This window comes from Leucopleurus acutus (genome assembly GCF_964270905.1).
Source record: "Leucopleurus acutus genome assembly, chromosome: 6".
Classification (NCBI taxonomy): Eukaryota; Metazoa; Chordata; class Mammalia; order Artiodactyla; family Delphinidae; genus Leucopleurus; species Leucopleurus acutus.
In genome coordinates, this window is record NC_139149.1 from 46976066 (window position 1) to 46990345 (window position 14280).

Here is a 14280-nt window from a genome sequence, read left to right on the forward strand (position 1 = left end):
TTAGAAGAAAAATAATCCCTACTATATAGAGTACTGATTTCCTAAATAGAAATTTTGTGATTATATAAAATTTTTCATTCTACAAAATGAATATAGGAAAGCTACACCCAAAGTATATGTTTTAGAGGGAAAGCATGACATAATATAAAGTATATGTGCTTCTTTGGACCTCAGCTGCACGATTTCATATAGGCAAATTATTTAACTCTTCTAAAACTGTTTCCTAATCTGTAAATTGGTGATAACATTATCTTGTGATAACATTATCTGTAACATGGGATTTTTGTGAGGACTAAATAAGAACAGATCTGAAAGCAACTAGCAGAGTTCCTGGTACATAATATATAAATAAGGTTACTTTCCTTCTTTCTGAAAGTTGTCCTTTAATTAGAAAATGTAGGTACATCTCAGGTTTAAAAAACATAAGCAATTGTTTTTGATGTTCACTTTCTATATGCTTTTTAAAAAAGCCACACTGCCACCAACCACTCTCAAGAACAGATATTTCTAAACCAGTATAGTTATCTCGCCAACAGAAAGAAGTGAAAGGAAAACTTCAATAGTTTTACCATTCTCTATCTACTCCTTTACCCAAATTTAGGGGACCAATTTACAAAGGCATTTAGGCATATTATTTGTGGTAATAATAACATCATTTCTATTTATTTATTTATTTAAACATCTTTATTGGAGTATAATTGCTTTACAATGTTGTGTTAGTTTCTGCTGTATAACAAAGTGAATCAGCTATACATATACATATATCCCCATATCTCCTCCCTCTTGCGTCTCCCTCCCTCCCACCCTCCCTTTCCCACTCCTCTAGGTGGTCACAAAGCACCGAGCTGATCTCCCTGTGCTATGAGCTGCTTCCCACTAGCTATCTATTTTACATTTGGTAGTGTATATATGTCAATGCTACTCTTTCACTTCGTCCCAGCTTACCCTTCCCCCTCCCCATGTCCTCAAGTCCATTCTCTATGTCTGCGTCTTTTTTCCTGACCTGCCCCTAGGTTCTTCAGAACCATTTTTTTTTAAGATTCCATATATACATCATTTCTATTTAAAAGAGAACAGGCTCAATGACCCTTAAACCTTGACTCTTCAATTAAATAGATATTTAATAGCTATATGATTGTATAGTGACCGTTTGACCAGCAGGATGTTTGAAAATTTGCTTACGTAAAAATCAACTCTATCAACAAATATTTGAAATAAGACATCAAAGTAGCTATGTATCAGCCAAGTTAGCTAACTACCAGTTCTAAGACTTTCCTTATGATGAAAAAGAAGTAAAATATCTACTAAAGTTTTATTTAAAGGAGCTTTGGCTAACAGTCCTTATAATTTAAGAGATATGAAGGAATTTGAAAGGCCAGAGAGGCAATAACTACAAAGCTAAGAACGCAGAATCTATCCCTGCCATGGTTCCCCATGGTTTCCCAATCAGAAGAGAAGGCTGTTGTATGTGTCACTACATATCAAAGTTTAATTGTCCACATAACCTCCTCCACAGCAACTTGTGAGGTTAAAGCTCACATAGATTTCAACACAAACCTAAGTATTAAGGAAAGAGTCCATGTGTTGAAGGAATGAAGAGTGAAGAAAAGTGGGAATCACCCTTGAGACTGTGACTGTCTCAGGGCAGTATCTTAGTCTCAGGGCAGTATCTTCTAATTGAAAGGGATCACATGGGTCTCAATGGAAAGGCTCCTGCAATTAGTCCTTTAAGAAGTATAACTACTGACACTCTACCTATACTTTAATCAAGAGGCCAGACCTATTTTCAGAGGATAATCTTATCAATAAGGTTCATTAAATAGTTAACCTTTAATTTTATTAGGAAATTGATAAGTGGTTACCACTTCTTCATGATAAAGAAAAACTCTCAAATAATTTAAAGGAAATGCTAATTTGGTTTCTTAGGTCCTAAAATATTCATTATTTTTAAATGTTTTTAAACTGTTTTCTCACATTAATAACAAATACACATTTGCCAGGATTTTGATCACTCTAATTAATTCTATAATTCAACATTCATAAAAAATAAAAATGACTACTTTAAATGACACATCCGGTCTTAAAATATTAAAAATGATGTTTAAATCCTTAGTACTGATTTTTAATAGTCTTCATCTCCCTTAAAGAAAAACAAATGCATAGTTTGTTAATTCTCCATGTGAAAAAGGCCAGGTGAAACACATAATTTCTGTAAATAAATTCCAATTTAGTGGGATGACCACCCAGTAGAAGATACTGAAGTCCCAACACAAGGCTGTCAAATTTATGAGAGTTAACACCTTAAAGCAATTTATAATATTAAGTGCTGAAAAGGGATGCTAATTCTATAAAAAGGTGATTAGTATTGGTCAGAAAAGTTTAATTCCTGCTGTGGAAACAGCTCTACTTGCCAAATGAAGCAGATTGGTTATAAATAGTATCTTTGGGTAATTACAATACTGATACCCAAATTATATACCCTTCACATTATTTGTCACAGCATGAAAGTATTTGATCAAGTGGTTTCAGAAATACAACATTATGAAGTAATTTCTGCAAGGAATCTCAGTGTAGTCTCCTTTTCAGCCTGGTACTCTTAAGAGAAGTAAAGCTCACTCTAACGATTTTTATCATTCTGGTTTAAAATATAACATGGGGGGTGGAATTTGTGAAAATATTTTGTATTTATGCTATTTTTACTTACGAGAAATTGTATAGCACATGATCTTATAAATTATATTATTATCCAGATTTAGTAAAAAATTTGATTCAGTAATTTGTCATTGGTCTTGATTAGATATTATTTTCACACATTCCATCAATAATTCATCTCTCTAAGTCTTCTTTCTTTATTTCTCCAGCAGTACTGAGTTGATACAAGGAGAAGAGTTCTTTCTAGACTTCCTTGGCTAAATACTCCTGGCATCAAGGGCAGAAGGAATAGTTGGCTGTATATTGTTTTCTGAATGCCATTCTGCAACCCTATCAATATTTCTAGCATTCTTTTCTGGTAAAAGGTAAACATCAACCTTTATCTCCCTTTTATATATGTCCATTTCCATGGCTTATGGTAGCTTCCCTTACACACACACACACACACACACACACACACACACACACACACACACACACACACACACACACACACACCCCTCTGTGACCTTGCCTTCTTGCCTTTAGCCTGCTCTTCAAAGCTAGCCCCGGGCTTCCCTGGTGGCGCAGTCATTGACAGTCCGCCTGCCGATGCAGGGAACACGGGTTCGTGCCCCGGTCTGGGAAGATCCCACATGCCGCGGAGCGGCTGGGCCCGTGAGCCATGGCCACTGAGTCTGCGAGTCCGGAGCCTGTGCTCCGCAACGGGAGAGGCCACAGCAGTGAGAGGCCCGCGTACCGAAAAAAAAAAAACGCTAGCCCCTCTCTTTACCTTAATTGAATCCCCTCCAATATTTTTAGGGACCTTATACCATTAATTATTCTCTTCCTCTCTTTAATCTTCAGTGCCCCTCTCTTATTTAATTGGCTCTTTCCCTTCAACCAAAAATCATCTCAAACCTTCTGCATCTGAAAAATCCTTGGTCTTTGTCTGCCTCTAGGAACTACCCTTTCTTTTGAGGAATAATGCTTGAAATAGTTAAGTTTACTTTCTCACTTTCTATTGTTTTCAATCAATCATAGCCTGGCTTGTGCTCTCACCCTTCCAACGAAACGGTGCTGGCACTGGTTACCAATGACCTCTGTGTTGCCAAATACAACGAACACTTTCAGTCCTCGTCACACGAGGCCCCTGCTCCCTTAACATTGTTTATCATTCCCTCCTTTTTAAAATGTTCAAGTTTCTTGATTTTTATTATTATGACATGCGTAGAAGAGAGTTAACACTGTAGGCCCTTGAAAGGTCGGCTTACAAAGTTTGCCCTTGGCTAGTGTCTGGAAACTTGAATTTTGGGGGGTTCCCCCACCCTAACTGGTAAGAATAGCTCACTGGACCTAAACTGTGCTAACAATGTGGGTTATACTGAACATCTACTTTTCTTTTGGGAATCTGGAATTTGGCACATGTTATGCAGAGGGTGCCTACGTGGCCAGCCCTGAATAAACAACTCTGGGCACAGCGTTTCTAATGAGCTTCCTTAGAACACAGCATTTCACAGATTGTCGCAATTCACTGCTGGGAGAATTAGGCCCATCCTGTGTGACTCCACTGGGAAAAGACTCTTGAAAGCTGGGCCTGGTTTCCTCTGGACTTTGGCCCATATGCCTTTCTCTTTGCTGGTTTTGCTTTGTTTCCTTTTGCTGTAATAACTCGTAGCCATGGCATGACTAGATGCTGATTTCTGTGAGTCATCCTAGTGAATCGCTCTGACTGTGGAGGTGGTCTTGGTATTGGAAATCCCTGACCCACTACAGAAATTTTCTACACCTTTGTTCCTTCTTCAACAAGAAGCCTTGTGGGCTCTTCTTAAATATTGACATTCCCTGGGGTTCCAACCTCAGTCCACTACTCTAATTAATAAACCAATCCCGCTGTGCAAACTTATCCAACTCATTATTTTAAACTATTGTCTATGTGCTAATAATAACTTCCAGATCTACACTTTCAAGACTAAACTCTTCTCCAGACTTTAGATTCTTTTTTTTTTTTTGCGGTATGCGGGCCTCTCACTCTTGTGGCCTCTCCTGTTGCGGAGCACAGGCTCCGGATGCGCAGGCTCAGCGGCCGTGGCTCACGGGCCCAGCCGCTCCGCAGCATGTGGGATCTTCCCGGACCGGGGCACGAACCCGTGTCCCCTGCATCGGCAGGCGTACGCTCAATCACTGCGCCACCAGGGAAGCCCCCAGACTTTAGATTCTTAAATCCAACTGACGGCTGAGCTTCTGAACAGGCACCTCAAACTCAACATGTCCAAAATAAACCTACCATCATTTCCTGTCTTCAGTTATCTGTTCCATATTCCCCTCCTCCCCTGTCATCTGTTTCCTCTGCTCCTTCTGATTTCTCTGTCTCAGTTAATGGCAACAATAGCAGAGCAAGCAGTCCCCAAGCCAGATAGCTGGTATCAATCCTACCTCTCCCTCCATCAACCTACACAGCTCATCTTCAGATACTACTCATTTTTCCTCCTAAATATTTATTGAATCCTTTCCTTCCTTTAGTCCAGTTTCAGACCCTTCGTAATTCACCTAAACTACTGCAATATCTCCTGATTGATCTTCCTACCTCTGATGTTGCTCTGTTCAAATCTATTTCTATCTTCCACAGAGCTGCCATAGTGAGCCAATGAAAAAAATCAAGTCTGACCATGTCATTCCCTCACTTATAAACCGTCAGTGGCTTCCTATTACCACAAAACTATAAAATCCGAGTTCACAGTTGAGCCATGTGAAGCTGTCTCGTAACACTAGAGCACTTGTAAGTCGCTTAAAGCACGTTGTGGTTTCAAGGCTTCTGCGCCCTTGCTCATGCTGTTCTCTCTGCTTGAAGATTTTTCCATGGATTCCTGGATTCTTCTCTAGGTTAACATTTAGTCCAACTTGTAGCCTCAGCTAATGAGTCCAGAAAGCCTTTGTGAAAATTTATTCCTCAGAAAGGTTCAATGTCCTTCCTTTGTACCTGCCTAGTACATTGTAAATACCGCTATCAAAGCAGTTAACACTTAACACATTACATTTTCTTACTGTAAATCTTCCTCAGTGAGACTGTAAATTGAGAGGGGACTTTGATCAAAAATGCCTAGAGCTAAAAAAAAAAAAAGGAAAAGAAAAAAAGCCTAGAGCTAGGCACTTAATAAATTGGGCTTTGAGAAATACATCAGTTTCATTAAACCTGACAACACTTTTAAGGCATGAAGTATTGTACAAAATAAATGTAAGATAGCATGTTAAATAGATAGAATGAAAAAGGATACCTAAAATTAAGAATCTGAATAGTTCTCTGGAGAACTCTCATTATATAAACAGGAAAATTTAACTTCTTTTATTCAATGTAAATGCCCTCTCTGTATAGAAGGCATTGTATTCTACTCAATATTTACCTAACCATCACAAAAAACTTTGAGGTGAATATTATAATATTCAGTTTCAGATGAAGAAACTGAGTCAAGTGTGACAACGAAATTCAAACCCAAATCTATTTGACTTCAAATTCTGTGTTATTATCAATATGTTATGTAATATTAGTTAAGTATTGAAATCGACCTAAGTTTGATTACCTCATCTTCACAGATCTCAGTCTTCTTTCCTTTTTTGTCTTCTTTATCTTCTTCATCCTCATCATCTTCATCAGCTTGGTCATCACTATCATCATCATCATCATCATCATAATCACTATCTCCTCCCTTCCTTCTTCGTTTGCGTCCTGGAGTGGGTGTGCCCAATGGATGCTGTTCTTCTCCAAGATCAATGCCACCTGAAGTGTCTCTTTTGCCTGTTTTCTTAGCATGAATGATTCTGAGCCTTTAAGTATGAAAAAATGATGACATGGAAGAAAAGCCTTCTTCTTATACTTTTTGAAGAGCATACTATGAGTTGTAAGCAAAAATACCTTATGGTATTTCTCTCACACTAATCAATAAATGAATGACAATAAAAATTAGCATGAAGGAAACTTAAGAAGTATGTTCCCAGAAACTACAAAATATATTAACATTCAAGAATTATTCTGGCTATCTCTTTGGAATTAGAATACATTTTTTAAAAAACCAGAAAACTGAGAAGACTAACTCAGGAATGGCCAAGTGGTAAGACCTGATCCTATACTACCTGACTGAATAAGTTTCAATTCAAGTTACTGCAAAGAAACTATCCTCTTAACACAGAAGCTGAATAATCTCAGCATTATATTTCCTAGCAGGAAGCTAATTAAGTTTTAATGCTGAATACATTTGGATATGTTAGGCCTTCTATAAAAGCAAATTTTAATTAGAAAGCAATTAAGGAAAAAAGTAGTAGTTCCAAACAGATTCTATTTGTGACCAAAATAACCTGATAGCAACAACAATCTTAGAATATGTGATTGCTTGACTTCTTTGAAAGAAAAAAGATAAATTGACTTTCTTCTAAGTTTGAAGCATATGAGCTCAGTGAATATCATTATATCTTTTGTCTACTGAAAATTCTGGCACTGAGTTCTATTAGTTTCATATCTCATCTTAATTAAGCTTTACCTTTTCTAATTCTTAGACAAAATAAAGTTTAAATTCTACCTTTGCAATTTGTATGTTTTACTCAGAAACTTGCAAAAAAAGGAAAACAGTATATTAGTTTTAATAAAACATGACTTACTTGCGGAGTTTACCTTCTACCACCCATTTATCTCTCCTCAAATTTGACATGTAATCAATGTTCTTGTCGATTTCACTGCCAATGCAAAAGTTTATTAGAAGACATATATTAATCCATTATGCAATACATTAATTTGGTAAGCAAAATGACGCAGTTTTGGGGTAAGTACAAATGATGATTGCCAATGAACAGCAAAAACAAATGAAAAATTATATTAATACATAGCTAAGAGATGCGTAGAAAACTTAGAGATGCCCAGCAATGGTAGAAATGCATGGCTCTGAAATGTTTGGATTGATTATTTTCCTAGAAAGGTAAAGGAATAAAAGTAACATAATTAAAATCTGTAAAATAATGAACAGTAAGAACAAGATGAACATGGAATTTGTTCACCAAATCTTCAAATATTATAGTGGAGGACTTACTTTGACTCTGAAATGAGATTAAGTACTTTTTTTTAAGTGCAAATTAATACACAATAAATAAATAATATTAAGATTGTATCAGCACATGATAAAAAGTAGGTAGATAATTCTACAAATGGCAGCTACTAAGGAAAATCAGGTAGTCATTTATCATCAAAAGATGAAAGAAAAATTCTAGGTTTTTGCAACAGTGCTGGATTCTGGAGCCATAGCAAGAAAAACCTGCTTACACTTCAGTATACAAATAAATAACAAAATTACCAAATAAACAAAACGGGTTACAAAGACTATACACAGTATGATTCAAAATTTCTTTTCCAATAGACTGCAAAGAAATACATTGAAACATTATTAGCAGTAGTCATCTCTGAATGGTGAGATTAGTGTAATTTTAATCTTTTTCTTTGTGGTAGTCTGTAACTTACAAAATTTTCTGTAATTACTTTGTGACCAGACAAATTCAAAACAGAAAAGAATCACCAGAAATGTCTGGGCATATGCTTACCTCACCACACTCTTGCTGCATGCCAGTTCATTGATCAGGAAAGCCAGAACTGAGGCTTTCTGTGCTGGAGTGTGAGCCTGAAAAGCTTTGGTCTTCAGGCTTTCAGTAAGCTCAGTTTGTCCACAGTGTGCTTCCATAAAAATTTGCAAAATCTCGGAAACATTGTCTCGATTCACACCAACATTCAGCAAATGTTCTCCAAGAGCTGTTTTGGCCTATAAAAGGTTGGCATTTTTATCAGTATTGACCACAACGACTCATAAGATATAAACAATAAGACTTTTAAATATTGGTATTATATGATTTAGGTATTACTGACAAGGGCTTTATTCACATTTTTGATGAAGTGGCAATAAAACATGACGTTCAATGTCATTTAGTCAACAGATGATAGACAAGTTTTCAAGTACTTGTAATTTTTCTCTTCCTTCTTCAAACCCTTGGTTAAAAAGTTTGGTGGGGGGAAGGGTATGTAAACTTGTGGCTAAAAATGGTCTCACCATACCTTCTTTGACTACAGACACTATCCCAAGCTTTTCCATGCTCTACCAGTAGTAGTGGGGGAGAGGTTGAAAAGTACTAGCAATGTGTTTTCTTGCTTTATGGTGTCACGGATTTTATTGCCTAGTATGCTGAATGAATAGGGAGATGGTAAAAAAAGTAACAGGTGCATCTGGAAGATTCTCTCTACATTACCTAGAGCAAAGCTGACTGAAATGTGTATCTTAATTGGAATTAAGATAAATTTGACTTATTGAGTATCCACTTAGCAGTACAGTATCTTAACATGCTGGTCTGTAGGGGCCTTGATTAGCCTCGGTTATTCATAGTGTTTCAGAGAGAACACAGTATAATTTCAGAAGGCACACATAAGTTAATTGCTTTATGAATTAAGAATTCTCTGTTTTGCTGAATATCACTTAGGTATTTCCTTAAATCAGATTGCTTTTTACCAAAAGCTAGAGGGAAAGAAAGTAATCTGGTGATGATTTACATTCCTTAGGCTTTGTGAACCAGGTTTTTCTAAGTTTGCACCAGTTGTACCAATCTACCTTTAACTTTGTACGAAGTTATGTAGAAAAAATTGGATCTGTCTGTACAATCTTCTGCTAATACACTAAAGCCAGCTATCAATGCACTGATAGTACAAATTAAAAAAATTATATTTTGGGTTTTTTTACCTTGTATCCTGTAATTAGACCTGGATCACATACAGCAGCTGAGAGGAGCCTCACAAGCAAGTCTTGTACTTCACCCATGCTGTCTCCTATATTTAGCAATCCCTCTTGAAGAACACTCAGGTTTGGAACATCAATATTCACATCGAAGCCCAAAACTTTACCAAAGTTTCGTAAGAACTGCACCACCATCAGACAGTCTGAAAATGTACTTCCAGAGAGAACAAGTCCTGGAATACGAGGCAACTCTGGCAAAGGCTGAAAATAAAAGAAAAGAGAGAAAAAGTAGTTCAAAAAGCCATGATTTTATAGCTCCTGAAGTAAAGTAAGTTGCTATTTTTCTCTTGTGTTATACCAGTGGTTTTCCCGCTGGACTGTAAATTCCCTGGGGGCATTTCTATAACCCCTTGGTACTAAGCATAGAATCCTGAACACAAGTAACCACTAATAAATTTTGGTTGAACTCAACATGAACTTAGATCTCTGCAAAAGAGAACACTAATTTTAACTTAGGTATTGATAAAACACACGTTATACAACTGGACCAAAAATCAGGTAACATAAGAAATAAACATCTCAAAAGTACTTTAACATGGACATACTTAGTAGGGCATGTGCAATAGTTTCTTCTACTGATGTAGATTGATTTATAATTCACACTTTTCTGGGAGCTCAGAAGTTAACAGTGTGCATCTGTGTGCTGTATGGTTGGAGAGAGTACCATCTTTAGTTAATGACTGCAGATAAATTACTAGGTCCACATGACCAGAACCCATGACCCTATCAAGAACCCAGTAATACTGCAACTATCAGTCTTTAGGTTTCCCGTACATTAGCGAAACATTGAATTTCAGTGTTAAAATTAGAGAGCTCTCTTGCTATTTCTCAAATATGCTCACATATTAACATTTTAATGACTAACTGTATTATCAGTTGTTATGGACATTTTAAAAGTTAGATAAGTAAGTAACCTAAATTAAAAACATTTTTGTCCATGAATGGGATTCAATAATAGTACTTTCAATTCTGATTGAGAAAAATGTAGCTTGTAAATATTTCTATTTATCTAAATTTGCCCTTGTTCAAAAACGTTTCCTCCACTCTGTGCTTGCTGAAATAACTCACCGAAGACTTTTTCTACTAATAGTGTGTGGAAACACAGAACTGTGGACAGTTGCTGATATCATACAAATCTTTTGTTACATATGAAAACCATTTAATTCTGAGTTTTCTTTTTTCCTGAATCAGATCAGACATACACATTTCCATATGATTCTAAAAATTTATATAACAAAGCTAACGACAGTAAGGCTTAAAATGGACTTACAAATATTTGATATAGTGCATATGGATTTAAATGAAAACAAAAGATCACTTAGGACAATTTAGGATTAAAAAAAGATCATTTAGGATTAGCAAGAAAATAAAGCTCACTTAGGATTAAAAAAATTGCTCACCAGGAGCTTATTAAATGTGTTGACTAACCACTATACCCATTCTGTGCTTAGGAAATTTTAAACATCCAATTGACTAAAACTAGAATGTATACTTTCATTTTTATTTAGAAGCATTTATGTTCGGTAAATAAATAGAATATTAGTATCATTAAATTTTCCACTTGGGTACTAAAGTTTGCTTTAAGCACTTTAGAAAAGAGCTTGCATAATCAAGAGACAAGCACTATCTGTATATCATATGGCATGTAAGTAAATATAGATGCTATTGACCAAGTATAATATTCTATTACTGAGACAGTATTATAGATATGATATGCATTATTGTATAATTTTCTAGGAATACTATCTTCTTAACTATAGCCAAACATAATTGATTTCTATTCATAAGTATGTGAAATCATGCCAGTTATCACGGTGATTTTGCTCTTTCCAAGTTGCTACTTTTCTGTATTTTAGCAACATTATAAATCTGTGAAGCATGATGGAAGAGAAAACACACATGAGGTACTTTGCTTGGATACATTTCTTGGCTTTCAGGATCATAAACAGCATGGGCTCTGGAGTTTAAAAAACTGGGGACTGCATCCAAGTTGCCACTTATGAGCTGTATAATGTTGAGCAAGTTCCTTAACCTCTCTGTGTCTCAAGTTTTCTCATCTGTAAATGGGCATAAATACCAGTCCTATAGGATTGTGGTGAGGATTAAATGAGAAAATTCATTTAAAGCACTTAGCATAGGGCCTGGCATGTACTAAACATACTCAATAGTTAGCTACCATCACTAAAGCATTGAAGGAGGTTATAGATTATGAATCCTAATTTATTTAAACATCCATGGAGGCATGGGGGAGGAGTTAGATCTTTCTGTAACTAAATGCCTGGGAAGGACCAAATGAAACACAGAAATCCTATCTATTTCTATAATTCATTTTTATAGATTTCTGTAGTATTTCTTCTTAAATTAAAAAGGTTTGCAGTGCTCCGTTTGTATATTAAGAACTGCCATTATCAGCACAGGGCTCTAGAGAGGTTTACTTGTGGCCATCCAGGAGGGACAGATTGACCTAGACTTGGAAATCCACTGCTCCAGCTAAAAACACAAGGCTTGCATGATGGCAGGTCTGGCAAAGGAATCAGGTGAGAACACAGAAAAAATTAAATTTATTAATGAAATGGTTTACTTGATAAATTACCTTTTGGTCTGCTAAGCACATGTCTTCATTAGGCTTCTTTAGTTCCTTTGCCATTTCTAATTCTAATCTTCGTTGCTCTAGTTTACGTTCTTTATTTAATCTTTTCTCATCACGTTTTTCTTGCTTTAACCGTTCTTTTTCCTTAAAAAGAAAACCATGTCCACATATTCTGTTTAATCATTATACGTGTTTAAAAAACCTCCAGTTAAAATTTAAAAAGTAATCAAAGTGTTATTTCCATGAAAAAAATTCTCTTAGGATGTTTAGGAATAGACTTGGAATTACATAGAAACAATGACATATTTTGCTTTTCAGCGTTTTCACCTTTTGAGTTTCAAAATAATCTTATGACTGTATGTATATATACATACATATACAAAATATCAATGTTAGTTTCAACCCAGATTATTTCATTATTCAAAATTTATTCAATCCTTTCCCAGGTTATAATATGAGAATAAAATAGTTATTAATAAAAGCAGGTATATAAAATGCACATGGGCAAGTAAATATTCATAAAAAAAAGTTAACTAGTATGAACAAAAATTTTTGTGTAGCTCAAGGAAGCAAGAAAAGATTTACAGCATGAAAATGGAAGCAACATGTTTGAATCTGCAAACGCAGTTCTTTCAAAGGAATTAGCTAGTCTTAAGACGTGCACCTATGATGAAATAAAAATATTATTTACCACTCTAAACAACATTTAAAATAATGTAAAATGGGTTTTGAAGGCAATTCCAAAAGCTTTAAAATTATTTTGGGTAATGGCAACAATATGGAAATAATCATCCTGTTTCCCTGTTGTAGAGTATGGCACTCTTTTGGAAGAAGTGACTTTCTATAATAATACTGGTGTCATTACTTTATCGTCACACATCAAATACAATTCTCTTTTTAAACTGAAGTATAACTGACTTACAATATTATATTGGTTTTAGGTGTACAACACAGTGATTCGATATTTTTATACATTCTGAAATGATCACCATAATCCAGTCTAGTTACCATATAAAGTTATTACAATATTAATGACTATATTCCTTATGCTGTACATTACATCCCCATGGCTTATTTATTTTATAACTGGATATCTTAATTCCTTCACCTATTTCATCCATTCCCCGTAATCCCCCTCCCCTCTGGCAACCACTAGTTTGTTCTCTGTATCTACGAGCTTGTTTCTGTTTTATGTTTGTTTTGCTTTCTAGGTTCTACATATAAGTGAAATCATATGGTGTTTGTTTTTGTCTGACTTATTTCACTTAAGACGATACACTCCAGGTCCATCCATGCTATCGCAAATGGTAAGATTTCGTGCTTTTTTATGGCTGAGTAATATTCCATTGTATATATACATATATATATCATCTTCTTTATCTATTCATCTATTGATGAACACAGAGGTTGCTTCCATGTCTTGGCGATTGTAAATAGTGAGGCAGTGAACATGGGGGTGCATGTATCTTTTCGAGTTCGTGTTTCCATTTTCGTTGGATAAATACCTAGGAGTGGGATTGCTGAATCATGTGGTAGTTCTATTTTTAAGTTTTTGAGAAACCTCCATATTGTTATCTATAGTGGCTGCACGAGTTTACATTCCCACCAACAGTGGACAAACATCCCCTTTTCTCCACATCCTTGCCAACACTTGTTACTTCTTGTCTTTTTGATAATAGGCATTTTGACAGGTGTGAGGTTATATCTCATTGTCCTCTGCCCACAATCCAATCAAATACAACTCTTATTTATTAGAGGAGAAATAATGGTACAATCAACAGGCAATTCTAAACTATTACCACATACGTCTTTCAATTTTCTTTATTTTTGCCAAAATAAAGTCCAAATCCTTACTTTTGAATTCAGGACTCTCTTCTTTTCCAACCTTATCTCCCACTGTTATAGTCTATGTAAATTTAGTCAAACTATTTGCTATTCCTGATAAACATCTATTGTTTCCTTACCTCCTTATATTGGTGTACTCCAGTTAGGAAGGTCATTATTCCCATCTTGCATACAAATCCTAATTAAAAACCTCCACCTCCTTCCTATTCCTAATTTCTCTTAATTGTCTTACCTAATTATAGCTCTTACCTATAATTTTAACCTAGCACTATTGCTTCCTCTAGTATATTAGCATTTTTGCCCATATCTTAACCATCTCCATTTCAATTATCACTGGTAAGACAGCACGCTGACTGCTGCGGCAGAGCATGCCAAGGGGGAGACAGAGAGGAGTGGAGA

General features: G+C 35.6%; 1 protein-coding gene across 10 annotated transcripts in view; it reads right to left on the bottom strand.

The window, feature by feature from the left end:
- Positions 1 to 14280, bottom strand: part of BAZ2B (bromodomain adjacent to zinc finger domain 2B) — a 381771-nt gene that overhangs the window by 44581 nt on the left and 322910 nt on the right. For all 10 annotated transcript variants that reach the window (XM_082841899.1, XM_082841898.1, XM_082841900.1 and 7 more), the window contains 5 exons: positions 12040 to 12180; positions 9393 to 9647; positions 8212 to 8426; positions 7282 to 7356; positions 6210 to 6453 (listed from right to left, as the gene is read on the bottom strand). In XM_082841899.1, coding sequence (XP_082698025.1) covers positions 6210 to 6453; positions 7282 to 7356; positions 8212 to 8426; positions 9393 to 9647; positions 12040 to 12180 — 930 coding nt within the window. The remainder of the gene's footprint in view (positions 1 to 6209; positions 6454 to 7281; positions 7357 to 8211; positions 8427 to 9392; positions 9648 to 12039; positions 12181 to 14280) is intronic.